We start from the raw sequence: 26744 nt of genomic DNA on the forward strand, positions 1-26744 counted from the left end.
TGTGTGTGTTAGTGTGTGTGTGTTAGTGTGTGTGTGTTAGTGTGTGTGTCAGTGTGTGTGTGTGTTAGTGTGTGTGTGTTTGTGTTATTGTGTGTGTTAGTGTGTGTGTTAGTGTTAGTGTGTGTGTTAGTGTGTGTGTGTTAGTGTTAGTGTGTGTGTATGTGTTAGTGTGTGTGTGTTAGTGAGTGTCTGTTAGTGTGTGTGTTAGTGTGTGTGTTTTTGTGTGTGTGTGTTAGTGTGTGTGTGTTTGTGTTAGTGTGTGTGTATGTGTGTTAGTGTGTGTGTTAGTTTGTGTTAGTGTGTATGTTAGTGTGGGTGTGTGTTAGTGTGTGTGTGTGTTAGTGTGTGTGTGTTAGTGTGTGTGTGTTAGTGTTAGTGTGTGTGTGTATGTGTTAGTGTGTGTGTTAGTGTGTGTGTGTTAGTGAGTGTCTGTTAGTGTGTGTGTTAGTGTGTGTGTTTTTGTGTGTGTGTGTTAGTGTGTGTGTGTTTGTGTTAGTGTGTGTTAGTGTGTGTATGTGTGTTAGTGTGTGTGTTAGTTTGTGTTAGTGTGTATGTTAGTGTGGGTGTGTGTTAGTGTGTTTGTGTGTGTTAGTGTGTGTGTTTGTGTTGGTGTGTTAGTGTGTGGGTTTGTGAGTGTGTGTGTTAGTGTGTGTGTCAGTGTGTGTGTGTTAGTGTGTGTGAGAGAGTTAGTGTGTGTGTGTGTGTTAGTGTGTGTGTGTTAGTGTGTGTTAGTGTGTGTGTTAGTGTGTTTGTGTTAGTGTGTGTGTGTGTGTTAGTGTGTGTTTTTGTGCGTTAGTGTGAATGTTTGTGTGAGTGTTAGTGTGTGTTAGTGTGAGTGTGTGTGTGTGTTTGTGTGTGTGTTAGTGTGCGCGTGTGTTAGTGTGTGTGTGTTATTGTGTGTGTTAGTGTGTGTGTGTTAGTGTTAGTGTGTGTGTTAGTGTGTGTTAGTGTGTTTGTGTGTGTGTGTTAGTGTGTGTTTTTGTGCGTTAGTGTGAATGTTTGTGTGAGTGTTAGTGTGTGTTAGTGTGAGTGTGTGTGTGTTTGTGTGTGTGTGTTAGTGTGCGCGTGTGTTAGTGTGTGCGTGTGTTCGTGTGTGTTAGTGTGTGTTAGTGTGTGTGTGTGCTTGTGTGTGAGTGTGTGTGTTAGTGTGTGTGTTTGTGTGTGTGTGTGTTTGTGTGTGTATGTGTTAGTGTGTGTGCGTGTGTGTATGTGTGTTAGTGTGTGTGTGTGCGTGTGTGTTAGTGTGTGTGTGTTAGTGTTAGTGTGTGTGTGTTAGTGTGTGTGTGTTAGTGTGTGTGTGTTAGTGTTTGTGTGTTAGTATGTGTGTGTGTTAGTGTGCGTGTGTTAGTGTTTGTGTGTTAGTATGTGTGTGTGTTAGTGTTTGTGTGTTAGTATGTGTGTGTTAGTGTGTGTGTGTTAGTGTGTGTGTTAGTGTGTGTGTCAGTGTGTGTGCGCGTTAGTGTGTGTGTTTGTGTGTGTTAGTGTGTGTGTGTTAGTGTGTGTGTATGTGTTATTGTGTGTGTTAGTGTGTTAGTGTTAGTGTTAGTGTGTGTGTTAGTGTGTGTGTGTGTTAGTGTGTGTGTTTGTTAGTGTGTGTGTTAGTGTGTGTGTGTGTTAGTGTGTGTGTGTGTTAGTGTGTGTGTTTGTGCGTTAGTGTGAGTGTGTGTGTGTGTTAGTGTGTGCGTGTGTTAGTGTGTGCGTGTGTTAGTGTGTGCATGTGTGTTAGTGTGTGTATGTTTGTGTGTGTGTGTTAGTGTGTGTGTGTGTTATTGTGTGTGTTAGTATGTGTGTGTGTTAGTGTTTGTGTGTTAGTATGTGTGTGTTAGTGTGTGTGTGTGTTAGTGTGTGTGTTAGTGTGTGTGTCAGTGTGTGTGCGCGTTAGTGTGTGTGTTTGTGTGTGTTAGTGTGTGTGTGTTAGTGTGTGTGTATGTGTTATTGTGTGTGTTAGTGTGTGTGTGTTAGTGTGTGTGTATGTGTTATTGTGTGTGTTAGTGTGTTAGTGTTAGTGTTAGTGTGTGTGTTAGTGTGTGTGTGTTAGTGTGTGTGTTTGTTAGTGTGTGTGTTAGTGTGTGTGTGTGTTAGTGTGTGTGTGTGTTAGTGTGTGTGTTTGTGCGTTAGTGTGAGTGTGTGTGTGTGTTAGTGTGTGCGTGTGTTAGTGTGTGCGTGTGTTAGTGTGTGCATGTGTGTTAGTGTGTGTATGTTTGTGTGTGTGTGTTAGTGTGTGTGTGTGTTATTGTGTGTGTTAATGTGTGTGTGTGTTAGTTGGTGTGTTAGTGTGTGTATGTGTGTTTGTGTGTGTGTTAGTGTGTGTGTGTGTTAGTGTGTGTGTGTTAGTGTTAGTGTGTGTTAGTGTGTGTGTTAGTGTGTGTGTTTGTGCGTTAGTGTGAGTGTTTGTGTGTGTGTTAGTGTGTGTGTTAGTGTGAGTGTTAGTGTGAGTGTTAGTGTGAGTGTTAGTTTGTGTTTGTGTGTGTGTTAGTGTGCGCGTGTGTTAGTGTGCGCGTGTGTTAGTGTGTGCGTTTGTGTGTGTGTTTGTGTGTGTGTTTGTGTGTGTTAGTGTGTGTGTGTGTGTTAGTGTGTGTGTTAGTAAGTGTCTGTTAGTGTGTGTGTTAGTGTGTGTGTGTTTGTGTTAGTGTGTGTTAGTGTGTTTGTGTGTTAGTGTGTGTTAGTGTGTGTGTTTTAGTTTGTGTTAGTGTGTATGTTAGTGTGGGTGTGTGTTAGTGTGGGTGTGTGTTAGTGTGTGTGTTTTAGTTTGTGTTAGTGTGTGTGTTTGTGTTGGTGTGTTAGTGTGTGTTAGTGTGTGGGTTTGTGTGTGTGTGTGTTAGTGTGTGTGTGTTAGTGTGTGTGTATGTGTTAGTGTGTGTGCGTGTGTGTGTGTGTTAGTTTGTGTTAGTGTGTATGTTAGTGTGTGTGTGTGATAGTGTGTGTGTGTGTTAGTGTGTGTGTTTGTGTTGGTGTGTTAGTGTGTGTTAGTGTGTGTGTTAGTGTGTGTGTTAGTGTGAGTGTGCGTGTTAGTGTGTGTGTGTGTTAGAGTGTGTTGTGTGTGTTAGTGTGAGTGTGCGTGTTAGTGTGTGTGTGTGTTAGTGTGTGTTGTGTGTGTTAGTGTGTGTGTGTTAGTTAGTGTCTGTTAGTGTGTGTTGTGTGTGTTAGCGTGTGTGTGTTAGTGTGTGTGTGTGTTAGTGTGTGTGTGTGTGTACATGCATGCTTTAAAGTCTTCATTCGTCGTATCGTATGTCAATAGTTTCAATTTGCTTACTTTTAGTGATAGTCAAATTACTTTTAATAAATAATAATTCTTGTTCAGTACAGAAACTTGGTTCATGCTTTCAACCAACCTTGGTCAGAAAGCCAAGGGGTTCTGTGCATATTTTTAAAAAAATCTTTAACATTTTGTACAACCCTGGGAAAGCAGGGCTCGATTTACGATGTATCATCCCAGTGGGTCATTATGAAGTTTGGGGGCTCATCTGAGATTTGATTGGATTAGAAACAGAGGCAAAGGGCATTTGGGTGTCATATTAGTAAATATTACAGGTGAAGGAAAACATCAGGTTTTGTTACTGTGCTCGAGATATGGCACTGGAAACAGCAAAAGATTTCCTGCCGATGGCAGACTAATCACTGTCAGTCTGAAAGGCAATTTTGAAACCAAGATTGATTGACTTGGTAGATAAACTGAAGGCAACATTGCTTGACAGAGCTAGGAAGGCAGAAATAATTGAGATAGAAGCATGGCACTTGGGTTGACAGTAAATACAGAAATGGCCAATTACTTCAAGCCAGAAATGAATGATATTCAGTTACAGTTAAAGCAGCTTGAGTATAAGGAAAGAATGTAGAAAGTACAGATTACTGAAAAATAGAGAAAAGCATCTGTACATCCTCACAATTGTGGCTATGTCAACTCGATTCCCAAAAATTATTTCTTTCAGGCAGGGTAGTAATGGAAAAGTTAACACAGTTTCTGTTAACCCATTGTGGACGACCAGCTGAGATTCAGTTTGATCAGGGTTCTAATTTCATGTTGAAAAATTCCAGGAAATAATTAACAGTTTAGGAATAAAACAATTGAAACTAAGCATGTATCATCCACAAAGCTTTGGAGAACAATCATCAGACCCTCAAAACCACAAGTAAAACATACAATCACGAGTATCCACAGGACTGGGATAAAGAATTACATTTTTATTATTTGCAATCAGAGATTATCCAAATAATTCTAGTGGATTTAACCATTTTAAATGGTTTATGGCCAAGAGATTTAAAGTCTTCATTCGTCATATTGTATGTCAATAGTTTCAATTTGCTTACTTTTAGTGATAGTCAAATTACTTTTAATAAATAATAATTCTTTATTATTTATTAATAATCTGTTTAATTGGATTAAGAAGTTCTTGAATGACAAAGTTGAATCCTCAACGTTGGATTATGTGTCAATGTCTCCAGAAAGACTCAGAAAAGCATGTAGGGTAGCACAGGAACATTTTGTAAGTTTCACATGCAAAAATGAAAAAATAGATAACTAAATCTTAGGAAGTTTCAGGTGGGAGATGAAGTATTAGTACGGTTGCCTTTCCAAGGTGAATCTACGAAAGCGAAATTCAAAAGTCCATATAAAGTGGTTAGATGCGTTCATAAAGTGACTTATCTAATAAATATTCCCAATCAGTAGGAAGAAGAATCAATTTTTGTCACATAAATGCATGAAAGTGGTATTATTGTAGAGAGGACAATAAAGAGGAGCAAGTATGCTGGATGTAAGTGTAAGAGAAGATGATGAAGATAATGACAATGATGTAGAAGGTAAAGGAGACAATTCTCAAAGTGAACCTCTTAGAATTCAACCTGATAACATGGAAATACTGGGAGAGTTAGATACTGTATTCCCATATTTAGAGAAAAGACAATGCAGGATGTTGTAAGAACACTGAGAAAATTTAAGTTAATCGAAGCAAATACATCCAGATGTATTACATAAGTTAGGCATAATGTAGATGCAGGAGTGTCAAGACTGATTAAACAATACCCTTGATGCTTGAACAACCTCAGGTAGAAACTGAAATTCAGTATGTGTGAGAACCACTTGATAGAACTTGGTCAAAGTTGAGATTCACCAAAAGTGTTAGTTCCTAAAACTAATGGATCAAGTAGACTTTGTATAGATACTTGAAAGGGGAATGTGATCACCAAAATAGATTTGTACCTGGTTTCATGATTGGAAGATTGTATTGATAGTGTTGGCAATGCCTCATTTCTTTCCAAGATTGATCTGTTGAAGGGGCACTGGCAAGTGTTAAAGAAATTTCCATGTTGTTACACCAAATGGATTATATCAATGTCGGGTGATGCCACTCGGGTTAAAGAACGTTCCAGCTACATTCCACAGGTGTATGAAACATGTCATAACTAGTGTTTGTAACTGTTTAGTGCCTTCAGATGATGTTATAGGCTATAGTAGCAAGTGCGAAGAGCATGTAAAACAAGTCAAAGGCATAGAAGAAAGTGAGGACTGCAGATGCTGGAGATCAGAGTTGAAGAGTGTGGTGCTGGAAAAGCAAAGCAGGTCAGGCAGCATCCGAGGAGCAGGAGGGTCAATGTTTTGGGCATAAGCTCTTCATCAGGAATGTTGGGTTGGGAGAGTGGGGAAGCAGACTGAGAATTAAATAGGAGGGTGGGGGTAGGCTGGGGAATGGTAGTTGGGAAGGCAATAGGTAGATGCAGGTGGGGGGATGAAGGTGATAGGTTAGAGCAGAAGGTGGAGCGGATAGGTGGGAAGGAAGATGGACAGGCAGGACAGGTCAAGGGAGCGGTGGCGAGTTGGAAGGGTGAATCTGGGATGAGGTGAGGGGAGGGGAGATGAGGAAACTGGTGAATTTGATGTGATGCCATGAGGTTGGGAGGGTTCCCTAGGCAGAAGATGAGGTATTCTTCCTCAAGGCGTCGGGTGAGTTGGATTTACTGGTGGAGGAGGCCCAGAACTTGCAAGTCCTTGGGGCAGTGGGAGGGGGAGGTTGAAGTGGTCAGCCACATGGCAGTGAGGTTGTTTGGCGCATGTGACCCAGAGATGTTCCCTGAAATGTTCTGTCAGTTGGCATCCTGTCTCTCCAATGTAGAGGAGACCACACTGAGAGCAACATACATAGTAAATGAGGTGTTTGGATGTGCAGGAAAATCTCTGTTGGTTATGGAAGGATCCTTTGGGGCCTTAGACGGAGGTGAGGGGGGAGGTGTGGGTGTAGGCTTTACACCAATTGTGGTGGCTGAGTAAGGTGCTGGGAGTGGAAGGTTGGTGGGTGGTGTGAGCCTAACGAGGGAGTCACAGAGGGAATGGTCTCTGCGGAATGCTGATAGCGGTGGGGAGGGAATACTTTTCTGGTAGTGGGTTCTGATTTTAGGTAGTGGAAACGGTGGAGGATAATGCGCTATATCTGGAGATTGGTGGGGTAGAAGTTGAGGGCCAGGGAGTTCTATCCATGTTGCGGTTGGAGAGTTGGGATTTAAGGGCAGAAGTGTGGGAAGTGGAGGAGATGTGCTGGTAGGCATTGTTAACCGCGTGGGAGGGGAAATTGCAGTCCTTGAAGTAGGAGGCCATCTGGGATGTCATGGAGTGGAATTGTTCCTCCTGGGAGCAGAGGGATAGCTTTTTTATGGGGGGGGGAGGGAAGTGAGAGGAGGTGTAGTCCAGGTAGCTGTCGGCTTGAAGTCGATGTTCGTGTTGAGTTGGTCTCTGGAGATGGAGACAGAGAGGTCCAGGAAGGGGAGGCACTTGTCCAAGATGGTGCAGATGAACTTGAGGTCAGATTGGAAGGTGTTTGTGAAGTTGATGAACTGTTCAATCTCATCGTGGAAGCGCAAGGTAGCGCAGTTGCAGTCATCAATGTAGCAAAGGAAAATTTGGGGAATGTTGCCAGTGTAACTACGGAAGATGAACTGTTCCACATATCCTATGAAGAGGCAAGCATATGGCTGCACCCACACCTCTCCCCCCACTTCCATCTAAGGCCCCAAAAGATCCATGATGCCCATGGATACCCCTTTGTTCTGAAGGAAGTGGGAGGATTCAAAGGAGAAGCTGTTGAGGGTGAGGACCAGTTCTGTCAATAAAATGAGTCTGTCGGTGGAGGGGTAGTGGTTGATTCGGTGGAAGAGGAAAAGAGGAGGGCTTGGAGGCCTTCACCATGGTGGATAGATGTGTACAGGTACTGGATATCCATGGTAGAGATGAGGGGATGGGGGCCGGGGAAACAAAAGTCATGGAGGAGGTCAAATAGGTCAAATAGGTAAAGGCCTATTTAAACAATTACAGTTGGATGGTTTAGTGAAAAATGTAGCCAAAGGTGGATTTGCAAAAGCAAGAGTGGCTTAGTTGGACATGTGATTGGATAAGCGTCATTGATGACAAAAAATGTGAAGTCATAATCATAGTCATAGAGATGTATAGCACGGAAACAGACCCTTCGGTCCAATCGCTCATGCCGACCAGATATCCTAAATTAATCTATTCCCATTTGTCAGCACTTGGCCCATATCCTCACAAACCCTTCCTATTCCTGTACCCATTCAGCTATCTGTTAAATGTTGTAATTGTACCAGCCTCCACCACTTCCCTGGCAACTCATTCTATGCATCATCACTTCCTTTTCCAACTTGGCACAAATCTTTAATGGCATAAATGCCCCACCCTTTGCATGAAAAATTTGCTCCTTAGGTCCCTTTTATGTCTTTCCCCTCTCACCCTAAACCTATGCCCTCTAGGTCTGGACTCCCCCACCCCAGGGAAAAGACCTTGTCTATTTATCCTATCCATGCCTCTCATGATCTTTTAACCTCTACAAGGTCACCCCTCAGCCTTCAATGCTCCAGGGAAAGCAGCCCCAGCCTATTCAGCCTCTCCCTGTAGCTCAAACCCTCCAACCTTGGCAACATTCTTATAAATCTTTTCACAACATTCTTCCTATAGGAAGGAGATCAGAATTGCACACAATATTCCAAAAGTGGTCTCACCAATGTCCTGTACAGCTGCAACATGACCTCCCAACTCCTGTACTCAATGCTCTGAAAGAAAAGCATACCAAACGCCTTGTTCACTATCCTATCTACCTGAGACTCCATTTTCAAGAAACTATGAACCTGCACTCCAAGGTCTCTTTGTTCAGCAACACTCCTTAGGACCTTACCATTAAGTGTCTAAGTCCTGCTCTGACTTACCTTTCCAAAATGCAGCACCTCACATTTATCTAAATTAAACTTCATCTGCCACTCCTCAGCCCATTGGCCCATCTGATCAAGACGCCATTGTATTTTGAGATAACCTTCTTCGTTGACCCTACACCTCCAATTTTGGTGTCATCTGCAAACTTACTAACCTTCTTGTTTTTAAAACTAAATAAGGAGTCATAAGGCTGGAAGAAATTGATGTATTTTCTTTGAAATGTGTGTGTAATTTCAGTATGAAAACTGTGCTTTTATCAATTTTGTAAAAGAAACAAGCAAAATTGGTCGAGTCAGCAGAATGTGTGATTCCTGAAGAAGGGCTTATGCCCGAAACGTCGATTCTCCTGTTCCTTGAATGCCGCCTGACCTGCTGCGCTTTTCCAGCAACACATTTTCAGCTCTGATCTCCAGCATCTGCAGTCCTCACTTTCTCCTCGAGTCAGTAGAATGCCAAGCAGCATTTGAGAAGGTGAAGGTAATCAAAAAAAAAGTGTAGGTCATCCATGATTTTTCCAGACTTTTCAAAGTGGCAATTAGTGCTAGTGATTTGGGCGTAGGTGCGATTTTGTGACAGGGTGATCAGTTAGGTGTTTGTGAAGTCAGTTGAGTAACTCTCTAAGAAATTAAACCACTACCAGAAGAAATACTGTATGATGGGCAAAGAGGTTTTATGATTATTGTTAGCTCTTCAGAACTTTGAAATCTAAATCTGACATGTGAACAAGGAAATGCTAATTTAAACTGACTACAATCCACTAGCCTTCACTGAAAGGTTTACAGGAAGAATGTGAGACTATTCACATGGAGCCTTTTGTTGGAACAATTTAATATTCATATTATGGGAAAAGATAACGTGATTGGAGGTGATGACTGATTTAAGGACCCTCTCGGACAGTTCATTTTTGGAAAATTCACACATATGCACTGTTGATAAATTAGTTAACAGACTCTTGGAGTTTCTGTCTGTCTGAGATTAGTTGGAGTTTGTTAGCCCTCATATTAATTTTTACTTTCAGCTAGTCTTTGAATTCCTTCCAGATATTTTCTGGATCTTTTGCTCCTGCTTCCTGACATTTTCTACCTGTTGCATCAATTAACGAATTGCAGAATCACCGTTTACAAAATGCAAGCTGTAATAACATGTTTCTGACTGAGATAGCATTTGTGCCATTAAAGATTTGCGCAGAGTTGGAAAAGAAAGTGACAGACTGACCATGGTCTGGAAACAGATAATTGCTCATAATGTTAAGTGTTTTCAAGTTAGATTTTTTTCTGGAATCACTTGAGAGCTCTTTTTCCAGGATCACTTAAATGTTATTTTTTGTAGAAAAATCAGATCAGTGCCAATTTCTTCTTTAATAATGAGATGTTTTAAGTGTTTTATTACAAGTCTTTAGACTTTAGTTTTCACTGCAGTTCAATTTCAGCCTTTAGCATTTAAATCATAAATTAATTACCTGAATGCTCTATCAACAGACCAGTACCTGACTATTCTCATAGAAATGATGGTACTGATGTTATGAATTCTTTGATGGACAAAATTGTTGCTCCAAAGGATTTCAATTTGTTTCCCAGATATCTGCTTTTTGGGTTCTTTATTCTAGATGGTCACTGATGATTTGAATTTACCTTCAGTAGGATGTATTAGCAGATGCAACAAAGCTTATACCACCTCTGGTGATATAAGATATTGGGAATGGATATCTTTGTATTGACACTTCACAAAACATATATTACAACTAACTATTATTACAAACATTACATTAACAGGCATATTTAGTTTCTGGGCTAAAATTAAATTATTAGATCAAAATAAAGGAGTATGCTTTTTGAAGTATGTCATGCTTTCTTGATCCTAAGGTAAAATGGAGTATGAGATATGACCCTCAGGTCACATGCCATGATAAAAATGGTGGTATCATGAGCATGTGTCTTAAATGTATACTGATATAATGATTGTGAGACATTACACAACACCATTTGCCCCCCATGTGGCAAAAGCAACTTCTCACATTCTGGATTTATCAGATTTCTCAAAGCCCATTGAAATGCAATAGAAACAAGTCATCCTTTTTCTTGAAGGACTATTTAAGAGATGAGGAGCAAACACAGAAAACACATTATTCACCACGAGTTACTACAAACTACATTGGCGAAAAGACCCATTATCTGGTTTTAGTTGTGCTGATGGCTGAGGAAAGTGAGGAGAACGTTCTTATTGTTCTATACAAGTATGCCACAGGATATTTTAATTCCACCCGAAAGAGTGGACAGTGCCTCAATAGAATATCTGTTGCAATAGTGCAGAATAATCAGATGGACTGCATCACCCCTGGCCAATCTACTATCTGCTGTTTTAAGAAGTATCAATTATCAAAGTAAAATTATATTCCCAATACCTTTGCTCCTTTTTGTCAAGTTGATTTCAAACACAGCTAATAATTAATTTTTAAATGTCTTATCACTGAAGTGTCAGATGTAAAGATTGTCCTTCAGAGAGATGGAAAACAAAACTTATGCTTTGTTAATAGTTAAAACTTTAAATCATTCACAGTTTCCATATCAAATAATGCATAGATTAAATGTAGTTCACCCTGCCAAGCAGCTAATGCAAAACTCAGAAGAATATTGAATACTGCACTTAAATGGAGATTTCCCAATCTACCTACCTCCCATGATCTCTTTGAGATAGGCAGTGTATTGCAAGTTATGGATATTGAGCACTGTCCATCAACAAGAATTAAAGAACTGGAAGTGTTTTAATTTTGCACATTTTGCAATTAGTGATATGTAACCATTGCTGTTATATTCAATCCAGGTTTACTTACCGTTCTTGCATGTCTGGAGGAATCAAGCAGAAATGCAACTCTTGGAGAAAGCATCTTGCTGAATCCAAACTACACAGATTGTGAAATGTGTTCAGTTGAATGGACATTTTCTTCACACTCAGAGAACCGTCGTATTTCTTCTTATGTCAAAAGCAAAGGACCGACTTCTGAAACTATCTTTCGTACATTTGAACACAAAGTGAATATTGAAGATGATGGCTTTTTTTTACGACTTCTATCTATTCAGCTTAATGATACAGGAAAATACACTCGAACTTTCACAGCATCAAATGGAATAGAAAGCTGCGTAAGCGTAATAATTAATGTATATGCAGGTAAGGTCTGAGCATCAATTGGACACACTGCATCAATATAATATTTCAGACTTTCAGCAAAAAAAAATAGAATTTGAGGGAAATTGAACAGTTGATAACAATGCTTATTTGGCAAATGAAAGTAGCTGAGAAGATCAAAGATTGCCCTGTGAAAGGATACAGTTCCTCAATGCTGTTCATGCAATGCCTCCATAACGTCAGCAAAAAACTTTCCAATAAACTTCCATTAACATTATGGCAGCAAAACAGGAGAAACCCCAAGGAAATGCAATTTTTTGAGTTTTATTTTTCATTTTTAATTTTCTAACTTACCTACTTCCCTTCTTCAAGACAATTTCATGCAATATGCTATATTCTAAACCAGATGGTTGGTAGTTGACCTGGTGAGGTTCCATGCAGTGATTTGTAATATTGTTCACTTAACAGACAAAAAAAATTACACAATATATTCTGATTCTAATTTAAATGTATTAAGCTGCAGGTCTCTCCTGCTCCATTGTTGAACGTTCAGCAGATACTCTGTCCATTCAACTTCATCTGTTAATAGAGGAGGGCACTAGGAAATACCTTGAGAATATTACCACACATTCATTGTTGGATTTTCAGAGACTAAAATAAAAACTTTCATTAACAATCATGAGTTTCCAGTACTGCAGATTTGGGAATAAAACAGGAATGTTTGTTTCAAACAAAAGTGTTAATGCTTGACAGAGTGTATACCTACATATTTTCTGAGTTTGTTGACTTGCAAGAGAAAAATCCTGCTCCTCCTGAAAAAAAAACAATGCTCTAAGATAACTTTTCTCCAACCATATCCTTGCTTCTCCTTGTGTGAGCTTCCCAGTGTTAGACTTGCAAAGTGAAAAATCACACTAATACCAGGTTATAGTCCAACAGGTTCATTTGGAAGTACAACTTTCAGAGCACTGCTCCTTCATCAGGTAGCTAATGGGACAGGATCATTGGACACAGAATTTACAGTAAAAGATCAAAGTGTCATACAACTAATGCAATGTACTGAACAAACCTAGATTGCTGTTAAGTCTTTAATCACTTAGAATGGGTTGCAGGTTTTGATTCATTAATATGTAAATCCCAGAATTTCTTTCAAGTCATATTCCTGAGATAATTTAAGGTCTCAAAATAAAAGGTGACATCTCAGCCCAGACAATGCATTAAAGGTGTGAGGTTAGAGTCTGTCTGTATCCCAACCTTGAGTCTGACTGGTTCAGAGAAAAGTGTGTTGGGATTTGTTTTGAGATTGTTAATATTTTTACACTTCATCCAACCTCAAACCTTATTATTTGAAAGATTTGGAATTAACGGGGAAAGCTGAAACATTCAGTGGTTTCTAAACAAAATTCAGTGAGATTGTTGAGGGGAATAAACTTGCAGGTAAAAGGGATACAGCAGTTTAATGGGACTGACTGGCTTGCTCTGTAGTATTTTGCGGCAGAGAGCCTTGGGAGCTGGGCGGAAGTGAGGTCGGAGCACAGAGGCTGTTGGGAAGGTTAGTGAGTGCTATCCAAGAGAACGAGAATTTTCTGGACAGGACCTTCAGCAAGGTCATTACACTGTGCATACCAGAAGAGAGAAGGGAGATGACAATGAGGAAGGAAGAGATGATTCAAGTCCAAGAGACCCTGGGAGAAGTACCCCTCGAGAACAGGTTGAAACTCTTGGAAACTGTTGATACAGACGACACTGCCAGTCCGAGAGGCGGACAAGTCTGCCAATTGAAAATTGGCGTGTAGGCAGAGCTGAGGAGTCAGACATCATGCAGACCCGTTGTAATAGGGGACTTAATAGTGAGAGGGACTGAAAGAGGTTTCTGCGGCAACAGGCCGGATTTGAGGATAGTGTGTTGCCTACCTGGTGCTAGGATCCAGGACATCACCGACAGAGTGCAGAGAATCCTCAAGGGTGAAGATGAAGAGCCAGAGGTGGTGGTGCATGTCGGCACAAATGACGTCGGGAAGAAGAGGAGGGATATTCTACAGCGAGACTTTAGAGAACTCGGAAGAAGGCTGGAAAGCAGGACTTCCAGGGTGGTTATTTCCGGTTTGCTTTCAGTTCCTTGGACTGCAGAGGGCAGGAATAGGGATTTGAATGTGTGGCAGAGGAACTGATGCAGGAAGCAAGGATTTAAATTCTTGGATCACTATGGTATGTTTTGCTGTAAGGATAAATGATACAAGAGGGACGGGTTCACCTTAATAGGTGGGGGAATCAGCATTCTGGCAGGCAGGTTTGCCACTGCATCACAGGGGTGTTTAAACTAAGTAGTGGGGGAAAGGGGACAAACTGGAAATTCTAGAAGGAAGTTAAAGGGAAAATGAGAATAAGCAAAGTTAAGAAAGACAACAGAATCAACGGAGCAGAAAACTCTAGAAGGGATCATACAGTATGGTCAAGTGAAATAGGGATTGATAAGGAGGGAGAGGGGAGTAACAAATTAAGAATATTATATATGAATGCATGAAGCAGAAGAAATAAGATGGATGAGCTTGATGCTCAGTTGGAAATTGGCAGGTACGATGTTGTGGGGATAACTGGGACGTGGCTTCAAGTGGACAGGCCTGGAAAATGAATACTCAAGGCTATACATACTATCGAAAGGACAGACTGATGGGCAGAGGGGATGGGGTAGCCCTGTTAGTGAGGAATGATATTCAGTCCCTTGCGAGGGGGGACACAGAATTATGAGATGTAGAGTCAGTATGGATAGAGCTGAGAAATTCTAAGGGTAGGAAGACCCTAATGGGAGTTATCTACAGGCCCCCAAACAGTAGTCTGGATGTTGGGTGTAAGTTCAATAAGGAGTTGAAATTGGCCTGTCGCGAAGGTATTACTATAGTTGTTATGGAGGATTTCACCATGCAGGTAGACCATCAGGGTGGTACTGGACTCCAAGAAAGGGAGTTTGTGGAGTGCCTCCGAGATGGATTCTTAGAACAGCTTCTACTGGAGCCTACCAGGAAGAAGGCAATTCTGGATCTGGTGTTGTGCGACAAACCGGATTTGATCAGGGATTTCGAAGTAAAGGAGCTATAATGAGGTAGTGACCATAATATGATAGGTTTTAATCTGCAATTTGAGAGGGAGAAGGGAGAATCGTGAGTGTCAATATTGCACTTGAACAAAGGGAATTATGGAGCTATGAGGGAAGAGCTGGCCAAAGCTCAATGGTTCAATACCCTAGCAGGGATGGCAGTGGAACAACAATGGCAGGTATTTCTGGGTATAATGCAATAGGTGCTAGATCAGTTCATTCCAAAGAGGAAGAAAGATTCTGAGGGGAGGCAGAGGTGGCCGTGGCTGACGAGGAAAGTTAAGGACTTATGAAAATAAAAGAGTAGAAGTATAACGTAGCAAAGATGAGCTGGAAACCGGAGGACTGGGAAACTTTTAAAGAGCAACAGAGGATAACTAAAAAGGCAATACGTGGAGAAAAATTGAGGTACGAAGGCAAACTGGCCAAAAATATAAAGGAGGATAGTAAAAGCTTTTTTAGGTATGTGAAAAGTAAAAAAAGGTTAAGACTAAAATTGAGCTCTTGGAGACAGAAATGGGTGAATTTATTATGGGGAACAAGGAAATGGCAGAAGAGTTGAATAGGTACTTTGGATCTGTCTTCACTGGGGAAGACACAAGCAACCTCCCAGATGTAATAGTGGCTGAAGGACCTAGGGTAATGGATGAACTGAAGGGAATTTATATTCAGCAGGAAATGGTGTTGGATAGACTGTTAGGTCTGAAGGCTGGTAAGTCCCCGGAATGACGGGACTATCATATGTTGAAAGATTGGAGCAGCTGGGCTTGTATACACTTGAGTTTAGAAGGACGAGGATTGAGATTTATAAGATTATTAAAGGATTAGACACTCTGGAGGCAGGAAGCATGTTTCTGCTGATGGGTGAGTCCAGAACCAATTTAAACATGCGGGGGGGGGAACATTTAGAACAGAGTTGAGGAGAAACTTCTTCACCCAGAGAGTAGTGGATATATGGAATGCTCTGCCCCAGAAGGCAGCAGAGGCCAAGTCTCTGGATACTTTCAAGAAAGAAACGGATAGAGCTCTTAAAGATAGTGGAATCAAGGGGTATGGGGATAAGACAGGAACAAGATACTGATTGTGGATGATCAGCCATGATCGTAATGAATGGTGGTTCTGGCTCGGAGGGCCGAATAGCCTAGTCCTGCATCTATTTTTAATTGTCTATTAAAGACAAAAAACCTGCAGATGCTGGAATCCAAGTTGACAGGCAAGAGGCTGGAAGAATACAGCAAGCCAGGCAGCATCAGGAGATCCTGAAGAAGGGTTGCACCCTGAAATGTTGACTTCTCCACCTCCTGATGCTGCCTGGCTTGCTGTGTTCTACCAGCCTCCTGCCTGTTTGCTCTGCCATTTGTCAGCATGAACTCAATAGGTTATCTCATCACTTTCTATGCTGTTATGCCTCCATGACTCTTTATTTTAACAATTCTCTTGAACTGCAAGCACTATAAACAAATTGATGCTATTATTAGACAGCTTAAGCTCTCAGCCAATAATTCTTTTTACTGCTTTTCTCTGTTATTCATACTTCCAGATAAAATTATATTGAAAACAGTATATAAGGTTTCTCATTGAGAGTATTGCTACCATTTGCTATTGCCAACATAAGTAAAAATAATCCAAACTTCATTTTCAGCATTCTAATTGTGGTCGTTGAAAGACAACAATCTGATCTAATACACACTGAAAGCTTAATTCCACTATATTATGATCTTATTTTCTCGTAATCAACAGAAAATTACCAGTTCCACAAACTGCAGTGATTATTTTGTGATTATTTTACTCTTTATTCTTCAGGGAGGATAACAACTCACATCAATTATATAGACTGAACCTATTGGTGCTCTGAGTACAAATCTAAAATGAAATTAAACTGCTCCCTAAGTCTATCTGCTATGTGGGGTAAATATATAATATATCCTAAAAATCATACCATGTCAGCTTGGCGAAAACAACAGAAAGCTTCACACAAGCTTGGAAAGCTTCCGATTCAAGAACCAATCTGGGTTGTGATACTTCAATTGTATCAAGATTGAATGCTCTTGAGCTGAAATGAAGAAATGAAAATAAGCAAGGAATTGGGGTGGAGTGCCATTCAAGAATAATTTATAATTTATGGTTCACACACTGTCATAACCAAAGATCTTTTGTGGGAGTACATCAAGTGGGCATTGACAATGTTAGTTGTTAAGTACAGATGAATAGTCTACTGAAACAAATCATTATTTCGTCTTATGGCTTATGACACCACTGAAACTTCACAATGAGATGCACATTTGGTAATCAATTTTAACATTTGATTATCAATTAGTCTATAATAATTAAATAAATAGAAATTAAATAATTACACTTTTAAAAATATAAGTAAATGGAATTGAACAGGAAAGAGGTTGAAATTTAGACGTGTTCTTATTGAATGCTGAAACACATACAATTCTACTTCTGCTGCTATTTCCTATGTTTTTAATGGCCTAAAATGCAAGTTACTTCTGAGTTGTGTGAGTATGAAACTGCTCAGAAAAGTGTAGCAGCAATTTGCAATTGATTCACCTGTTTAATACATGGCTTTAACCATAGAAATAGAAATGATACAGTACTTAAGTTTGTCATCATTATTTTTTGACACTTTTTATGGAAGTTCAGTTAATTTGAAGGAGAAAGAAAGAAAAAAATCTGCATTTCCAAGGTAATGAACATGACCTCAGGATATTCCAAAGCATCTCACAGCCAATGAAGAGATTTTGAAATGCAGTTACTCTAACATTGCAGTACCCCCTTAGCATGAGACTGGAATTTTCTGTTTAGTTAAATGTTTAGGCTTCCAGAGTGGGAGTCAAACCCATGACCTTCTGCATGAGAGGTGAGAGTGCTACCAGCTCAGTCAGGGTTGACACTATTTTTACAGCTCATTTAAACAAATGTTACAGACAAAAGTCTGTATATGCAATTTACTTTTTGCATTAAAGATAAGAACGGTGGAATTCAGGAATTGAAAATGCTGATACTCTTAATGGAAACTCTGCAATGTTTCTCTGGTAATGATTAAATGCTTCAGGAGATAGCATTGGAGGGATGTTAGACAACGATTGTAACAGGTCAGCTGGTATTATCTTTCTAAAGTGGATGAAGAGCTGTAAATACTCTGCATGCAATAATTCCTATTTGGAGCGCTGGAAGTCCATTTGTCAAAATCATGGATTTAGCCTCCCTCTTCATCATATTAGCCATCAATAAGTTATTGCTCAAAATAAAACCCTGTCCTCTCATCCTTGCAAAGTATTGTTCCATTTCCAATCTCCTTTCAATTCCAATGTCCCTGAATACATTGTATCATCCCATATCTATGCATCTTTCCTGAAACTCCATGTTTGAATCTTTACACTGATGTTTTCAGCTGTGCCACAGAACTAAAAGTTCTTCCTAAATCAAAAAAGACATTCTGTGTGTCTGTGACAAAGGTAAACTGCTACACCTCATCCTTCTTGAGTTGTTGGCAGCCTTTAATACTGTTGGCCCTCCTGTGACTCTTGAACCTAAGGTAATCTTCTGTCATCATATTCACATGTTTGCAAAGATCAACTACTTCCAACTTCGTAACATTGCCTGAGTCTTCCTGACCTCAGCCCACCTACTGCCGGAATCCTCACTCATACCTTTGTTAATACTAAATAAACTCAGCATCTCTAGTTCAATCTTGTGTGCACTTAAAGCATCCTGGAGGCTAGTGTTTCAAATTCGCATAAAGTCCTACTCATTTATAATACCCTGCCTATGGACCTTAATTAGCTCCCAGTTCAGCAGTAACTTGAAGTTAAAGTCTCATTCTTATTTTCAAATCTCTTGATAATTTTTCTGTGCTCTATCTTTGTGATCTCCACCTGCACAAGCATCCCAGATAAGCATTGCTTCAACATTGTCTGACGTGCCTCCAGCTGTCAAATCCTTAAACTCTGGTCTTCCTTTCTAAACATTGTTGGTTCTCTACTTTTTCCTCTTTTGAGATGCTTCTTAGAACCCAGCTCCAACCAAGAGTTTGGACATTTTCTCAAATATATGACTTAGTGTCAAATTTGTTTGTTAACACTCGTGAAGAATCTTGAGACACTTTATTAAATTAGATGTAATATCATACCATAGAATCATAGAATCCATACAGTGCGAAAACAGGCCATTCAGCCCAACAAGTCCACACTGACCCTCCAAAGAACGTCCCACCCAGACTCATCCCCATATCCTATCCCTGTAACTCCACATTTCCCATGGCTAATCCACATAACCTACACATTTCTGATCATTATGGGTAATATAGCATGGCCAATCTATCTAGTCTGCACATCTTTGCACTGTGGGAAGAAATCATATTATTAGAAATTGTTGTTCTTGAAACCCTCATCTATAGTGGAGGGTGATTGTACACATGTGTATACATTTGCATATAGCTAGAGATTAAGCGGTGTGTTTTTTTTAATTCATTCATGAGATGAGGGCATCACTGGCGAGGCCAGCATTTATTGCCCATCCCTAATTGCCCAGAGGACAGTTAAGAGTCAACCACATTGCTGTGGGTCTGCAGTCACACGTAGGCCAGAGCAGGTAAGAATGCCAGTGAACCAGATGGGTTTTTCAAACAATCAATTCATGGTCATCATTAGACTCATAATTCCAGATTTTTGTTGAATTTAATTTACAGCATCTAGAGTGATGGGATTCAAACCTGAGTTCCCTGGACATTACCCAAGTCTCTGGATTAACAGTCCAACAATAATACCACTAGGATATTGCTTGGTGTTCAAGCTATCCAAGAAAGGAATGGAACAGATTTTGTTACCCTTCCTCATCAAGTCATTGAATTTTGTCACAGCACACTGTCTGTAGGTTTCATGGTATGAAAGGTAGCGTTCAATGCTTCTGTAATCTGCTGTCATATGGATTGTGAGATACATTGCTAAAGATTTCCTCTTGAGCGTGTGGAGGAAAGATTGATTAACAATTCTGCAAGAAACCAATAATGAGCATACAAATTAGGAGCAGCTGTCAGCCATTCAACCCCTTTAGCTTGCTCTACCATTTAATAAGATCATGGTTAATCTAATTATAACCTCAACTGCACAATCCTATCTCAATAACATTTCACATCCTTGCTTAACGAGTATCTATTTACTGCTGTCTTAAAAAAACTGAGGATTCTACTTCCACCCAATCTTCACTTAAAAAAAAGTTTCAAAGACTCACTACTCTCTAAGAGTTTTTTTAAAAAAGCCTTGTCATCGCTTTAAATGTGCAACCCTGGATTTTTAAACTGTGATACCTTGTTCTAGATTCTTCCATAAGAGGAAAAGTTTTCTTCATACCCAGCCCATAAATACTCCTCAATTAAGTAACCTCTTGCTCTTCTAAACTCAAACTAAGACAAACGTAGCCAGTCAAACCTTTCCTCATAGGCCAAGACCTTTATTCCATGTATTAGTTGATTACACCTTCCCTGATCTGCCTCCAATGCATTTACATCATTCCTTAAATAAGGTTATAAGTTCTCTACACACTGCTCCAGTGCCCTGTAAAAGTAAAGTGTACCTGCCCAATCCTTTGTAGTCAATTCCTCTCAAGATGCATTGTAATATTCTGTTGGCTTTTCTAATTACTTGCTGTATCTGTGTAATAACCTTTCACAACTTATGTATGAGGAGACCCAAACCTCCCTACCCCAGAGCTCTGCAATTTCTTATGATTCAGGTAATATGCTCTTTTGTTCTTCCTTCCAACTGTACAGTTTCAAATTATCCTGTCTTGTAGTACATCTGTCACATGTTTGCCCACACATTTAGCCTATCCATATCATTCTGTAGCCAACTTATGTCCACTTCACAGCTTCCTTTCCTGTCTACCTATGTGTCATCAACAAATTTGGTTACCACACCTTCTATCTCTTTATTCAAGCCATTTATATAAAATTTAAACAAATGAGGTCCCAGCAACTGCTCCCAGTGGAAAATGAGTTATTCCATCCTGCCAACCTGAAAAAGACCTCTTTGTTTCCTCTTAGCCAGTCAATCTTCTATCCAAGCCAATGTACTTCCCCCCCCCATTGCCATGGGCTTTTATTCTCTGCAAAAACCTTTGATATGACACCTTTACAAATGCCTTCTGAAAATCTGGAAGTCTGGATAAAAGAAAGCAAGCAGTTTCAATGGTTCAGGAAATAATGGGCCATAAAATACTACTAAGTCATTTTGTCCTGACAGATGTTACTGAATCGAGTGATATTAGAAAATAGATTGTTGCCAATGTTCCTATAGAACATGATTCTTCCACAGAGTTTACTGTGTCCCCAAATCTCATTGATTAAAATGGAATTTGGCTTGTTCAGTATAAATTAGTAACCCTGCTAATGTCCCCCATATAACATAAGCAGTTCTTTGTCATTAATCAATATATCGTTTAGCCCATCAAACCTATAGGTTATATCGATTCACTACTTGGGATGTTTAGGTATTGTTGTTGGAATTATTTCACACCAGATGGCAGTATAACATTTTTAGCATTATTTCCATATCGCTATCCTATTTGAAGTCATCACATGTAATTAATATATATTCCTGCAGGTGGCAGTATGTTTGTTTGGATGCAGAAAGGTTGCAAAAACGTTTTAAATTCACTCTCTATATTAACCTTGTGCCACTCGATTTTTCACACGTCTCTGTATTTGCTAGACTATCTGTCATTAGTGTGTCTTTTACGAATGGGACTGGATGATAGTAGTCCTTAGCATCTCATTGCCTTTGATTGTGAGAAAAGTAAAGCTGAAGATTTGTAAGGGAATCAGAGATTCCATATTCTAGCTACTTTTAACAAAAACATTTAATGGAAAGTTATTGATAAAATGTGCTTTAGATAACAGTTCTGTACTTGGGTTAGATGTTGGCATTTGCAGCAGACCTGTTGGCCCCTTTCCCATATTCAGCGAGTTGGTTTGACATTAGCTTGTCGAGTTACAATGGATCCTTCCTCCCTGATATCAGCACTGTCATGGATGATTGAGGTGTCTTAATGAAAATAGCTCACTTTTTAAAAAACAAACTGCTAGCAGAAAGAGTAGTTCTGCCAATCAGATGTATTGTAAATAAACAAATAGTCCTGCCAAGTTTGTCAGCTGAAATCTGCCTCTTGCTTCCAACAACATCTGCCTTTAACAACCCTGTATTTTGGACTCCCACAGAAATCTACATCAGTGCTGAAGCTAGACTAAATGGCTACCGACTCTTGCTCGTTGGAAAATTGATTATACTTCTAAAGAAATGGATACAAATCAAACTATGCTGGGTAAATTTTAACTCCTTCCACCTGATAGAAGCAAGGCAGAGATTTAAATGGAATGTGAATTCTTATCCTGCCCTAATTTGGCTGACAGTAATTTGAAATTTGCTTGTTGTCTTAGGTTCCCTGCAGTATTCTCCTGCAGGGAAGAAGAGTGTGTTGGTGACAGTCTGGTGATCTGTGTTGAGTGTGTGCCTTTTATGGTTGAATCATGCGGATGTTCTGCAAGATGTGAGGGCTAGGGAGCAGCAAGGGCTGCAGGATGATGAGGACAGGGGCTGCAGACTATGGAAGGAGGAAAAACTGAGGTGAAGTCAAGTGTGTTTTGGTAATTGTGGGAGAGTGAAGTGGGCTGGGGGAGAGGGTGTAGTATTGTGAATAGTGAGACTGCTAATGCCAGTAGCAATTGGTTAAGCTGAGAGGTAGGATTCTGGTGAGGTGGGCTACACAGTTTTCAGAGGCGTAGACATATCCTGGCAGATGATTTTCTGGCACTAAACTCCCCAGCCATCTATTTTCACATTTGACAGGTTTTCATTGAGAGCTATCATCCCTCATTGCCTTTTCCCCTCCACCCATCACTTGGATGAGATTCTTCAAAGCAGCATGAGAAACTCAAGCTATAGCTCCTTCAGCTATTTCAAACTCCTCAAATGCTCCCTGCCCTCTGAAACCAGAGTGCACTTCCCCTTTAAACAGTGCAGGCTGCCTTTAAAAGGCATCAAAAAAGTCTAAATTTTCAATTTAACTGGGACCCACTTCCAAAATGGACACCTGTCTGACAGGCAGCCTAGGGTATTGTTAGGCATCAAGTTGTCTGCTTCTGGCTCCATCTATCACAAATTTTCCAGAGAGAAGATCATGTGCAAACATGTGACATTTGTAACAACAGTTAACTGTTGGTTTGTCCTGTTGAACATTCTGTTGCAGACATGCTGACTTTGATGTGCTTAATTCTTTCTTTTGTCCTTAACAAACTGAGAGATATCTGTGGTCAAAATCAAACTCTTTCTTTATTATCAATACTAAATGCGTGTAGGTCAGGTGTAGACACAATATAAATAGTCTCTCAGTGCTGCCTTTGTAATTTTGCCTTAATTCAAGTTCAAAAGGCAAATTCCTTCTATGCCTGTATTATTTTATGTTCTATTGCCCAAAACAGCCATCCTTGGTGAGACTAATGATTTACTGCACTTTTTATTGAATGATAAGTTGATTTATGATCAGGACAAACCCATTATACTTGGACTCTTGCAGCCAACAGACAGAATAATTTGTTGACCCATCAGTCCAGACGGGATCAAACTCAAGTTCAAGGGTGAGAAAACAGAATCTAAACCTACTTTCCTGTTTAAAGTGAACTAAAATGCTCTCAATGCAGCTTAGTGCTGATCTCCCACATCATACACCAGAATAACAAAGATCAAGATTGATGTGGATGCTGGTTTCAAATAGGATCAAATTCTTCTGGATTCTTTATATTTACCAAAAAATAGCTTCAATTGTGAGTTTGTTAGAAACTGGATATGGTGATCAGAATTGGAATTCTGATGATCCTTTTGGCAAATGAGAGATTGAAGTAGGCCATTTAGTAGTTTAAGACCATTCTGCCATTCAATGAGACATATAAGATGATCAGAGAGTTAGATAGAGTGCACAGTGAGAGCCTTTTTCCTCAGATGGTGATGGCGAGCACAAGGGGACATAGCTTTAAATTGAGGGGTGATAGATATAGGACAGATGTCAGAGGTAGTTTCTTTACTCGGAGAGTAGTAGGGGTGTGGAATGCACTGCCTGCAACAGTAGTCAACTCACCAACTTTAAGGGCATTTAAATTGGCAGTGGATAGACATATGGGCAAGATTGGAATAGGGTAGGTTAGATGGGCTTCAGGTTGGTTTGACAGGTCGGTGAAACATCGAGGGCCAAAGGGCCTGTACTGCTCTGTTATGATATGTTGTGTTCTATAATATCAAGGCTGATTTGTGACTGAAATCCATTTACCCATCTCTGCTTCATATCCATTAATATTCTTGAGTAAATCTATGAACCTTAGATTGAAAATTTAAAATTGATCCAGTATCAATTGCCTTTTATGGAAGAGGGTTCCAAACTTCTACCATTCTAAATTTAATTTTGAAGGCCTGGCTGTAATATTTAGACTATCATTCCTGGTGTTTAACTTTCCAACTAGTACAAATAATTGTATATCTTACTTATTCCACTTCATATTTTGCAAACTTCAATTACATCACCCCTCAACATTTTAAGTTCAAAGGAATACAATCCTAGTTTGCATAAATCACTCCTGTTAAGTTAAGTCTTTGAATTTAAATATCACTGTGATAAATCTATACTATACTCCTTCTAAAACCAAGATCCTTTCTAAAGAGTGGCACCCAGAAATGCTGACACTGCTCTAGGTTTTAAGAGGGCAATGCAGCGACTCAATGGTTAGCATGCTACCTCACAGCACAAGGGACTGAGGTTCAATTCTTCCTTTCGAGTGATTTTCTGTGTAGAGTTTGCACATTCTCCCCACTGTGTGGGCTTTCTCTCGGTGCTCCAGTTTTCTCCCACAGTCAAACAGATGCAGGTTGGGTGTCATAGTGTCCAGGGATGTCCATGTTTGGTGGACTGGCTGTGGGAAATGCAACATTGCAAGGACTGGGGGATTCAGTCTGGGTGAGACACTCTTTGGAAGGTTGGTATTGGTCAAATGGCCTGCTTCCACACTGTAGGATTTTCTATGAAGTAGAGCTTTTCATAACTGAAGTATGATTTCTACCCCCTTTTATTTTAGCAGTACAGAGAAAAAGGAAGGCATTCTATTAGCCTTCTTGATTGTTTTCTGTCCAGGTCTAGGATATCATCTGTACATCAGACTCCCAACTCTCTTTGGCTCTCCACTCTTTCCGGCTTTTCACCATTTAAAAAAGGCTCTGTTTCATCCTTGCTGTTAGGTCCAAACTGTATAACTGCACATTGGTCTACACTGAAATTCATTTTTATCTCAATTTATTCTACAGTTTTACCCATTTATTTAGCTTTATGCTTTCAGCTACACTGCTTAAATTGCACCTATTTTTGTGTCATTAGCAAATGTGAATGTGTGGCCTGTCACCGTTAATAACCATGATGGACTGATGAAATTTGAATACAGAGCCTTGCAGGAGATCACTAAGCATGCTGGGTTAACTTTTCTTGGGGTGAAAGTGGCCCTGACAGCAAGTCAGAGATCTGTAGCAATTTCACCATAGCCATTTCTGTGTACCCTGACTAGTCTATGTAGCTATCATGGGGCTCCTGTCCCATTAAGGGATGAGATCCCAGAGGCTGCCAGCTTTCCTAGACTCTGCAAGAAGAAGCAACATGGATACAGCTCTCAAATGAAGATAAGTTAACCTGGTTGCTGGGTAGACAAGCCTGAGCAAGGGGCTGCAGATAGAGGTGTTGATAAGGATGGAGGTGAGGGATTGTTGTCTTCATTGTCTTGCCTTTTGTTGCCAGAAGGGCCCTATATGAACCATAGAGTTATGATCAGGAAACCCTCACCAGATTCTTTTAAAAAGCCCCTAAAGAGCCCACAAGCTTCTTTTACTGTGGCTGGTCACCTACATTTTGAAGGATCCCGCCTGCCACTGAGAAGGTGCAAGCCGTGGCAGGAACAATTGGCCTCAGTTGGTCACTTAAAGGCCTCAATTAGCCTGGGGAATGGGATCATTCCCTCCTTCCCCTCCACCAATTAAAACTTCGCAGCATCAGGAAGATGATGCATACCAACTCCCATTTGCTTTTGCCATTTAATTGACATCCAACTCACAATCTGTAGTCAAGGGCTGCTTTAAGTACTGTCCTTCCAGCCAATTTTAGTACAGAGCTATTATCCCCACTCTGCGTCCCCTACGGCTCAACCAATTTCCCACATAACGCCTTAAGTTCCATGACCATTGGGAGATCTCTTGTACCCTAACTCTCCCTTCACACCGACATTAACAGTTGAGCCCGCAAGCATCAAGGCCCTACTTTCTGGTATTTCCTCCTTAAATCCCTGCATCTCTCCACCTCTTTTAACATTCCTTCAAACAAACCTCTTTGCCTAAGCTTTTGATTATCTCTCCTATTAAGCATTGCTTAAGCTTGGCATCCATATCTGTTCAATTACTCCTTTATGAAGTGCCTTGGGACACTTTTCTACATGCATTGCACTCAGTATGCACCCATTGATACTTGGACTATTGCAGTATTTAATAGTGTCATATTAGTAATACTTATTCTTGCTGTTTTCAGATTATTAACTGGGTTAAACATTTGTGAACGTTTGCTTATGTTTTCCTAACCTTTTGCTATCAGAGCAGCTTCTAGCCAATCCTAATACTGTTTTCAGTGACTGCCAATAGCCACCTAGCTACTGTTGAGTTGTCAAGGGAACAACATAAAAAAAACAAATAGCTGTTGTTGTGGGAATGTCAGAAAACAACCAGCTGTAGTGTTAATGCAAATGCTTTTTTTTTCGGTATTTGCTTGCAATTAGAATGCACAAAAACGGTTCATCTTACAAACTGAAAAAAGCTAAAATGTAAACAGGAAATTGTTTATTAGTTTAAAAAAATGCTTGAGCGCTGATGGAGTGAAGTCAGGTGTGAAAAGCAGTGGGAAGAATGCCATTGGATGTACTTGCCAGTTGACTCCTTATGTGTGTTGAATAGAAATGTTTACTTTTGTGAGAAAAACAAATGAGCAGTGTTCCTGTAGAACATTCCTATATTGACAAACTATTGAATAAGCAGTAAGAAAAGCTTTAGATAAAATGGTAGCAGAATAACTAATCAGATAGATAGATGGATAATTGAGTTACTGGAAAGTCGTCACGACAGCAGGTGCTGAATTGTGATGACATGACAAATAAAACAAGGCATCATAATTCATAACATAGTTATAGGCAATCATTCGTAAACAATAAAACAAAAGAATTTAATAATTAAGGAAATCTGAGTC

General features: G+C 40.0%; 1 protein-coding gene across 1 annotated transcript in view; it reads left to right on the forward strand.

Annotated features, from left to right (window-relative positions):
• The window catches only part of LOC122555098 (uncharacterized), a 99604-nt gene that overhangs the window by 24391 nt on the left and 48469 nt on the right, over positions 1 to 26744 (forward strand). Inside the window, exon 2 of the mRNA XM_043700777.2 lies at positions 11030 to 11374. Within this exon, the coding sequence (XP_043556712.2) occupies positions 11030 to 11374 (345 nt within the window). The remainder of the gene's footprint in view (positions 1 to 11029; positions 11375 to 26744) is intronic.

This window comes from Chiloscyllium plagiosum, unplaced genomic scaffold (assembly GCF_037043375.1).
Source record: "Chiloscyllium plagiosum isolate Xiang-an unplaced genomic scaffold, Cpla_swu_hap1 HiC_scaffold_12, whole genome shotgun sequence".
Taxonomy (NCBI): Eukaryota; Metazoa; Chordata; class Chondrichthyes; order Orectolobiformes; family Hemiscylliidae; genus Chiloscyllium; species Chiloscyllium plagiosum.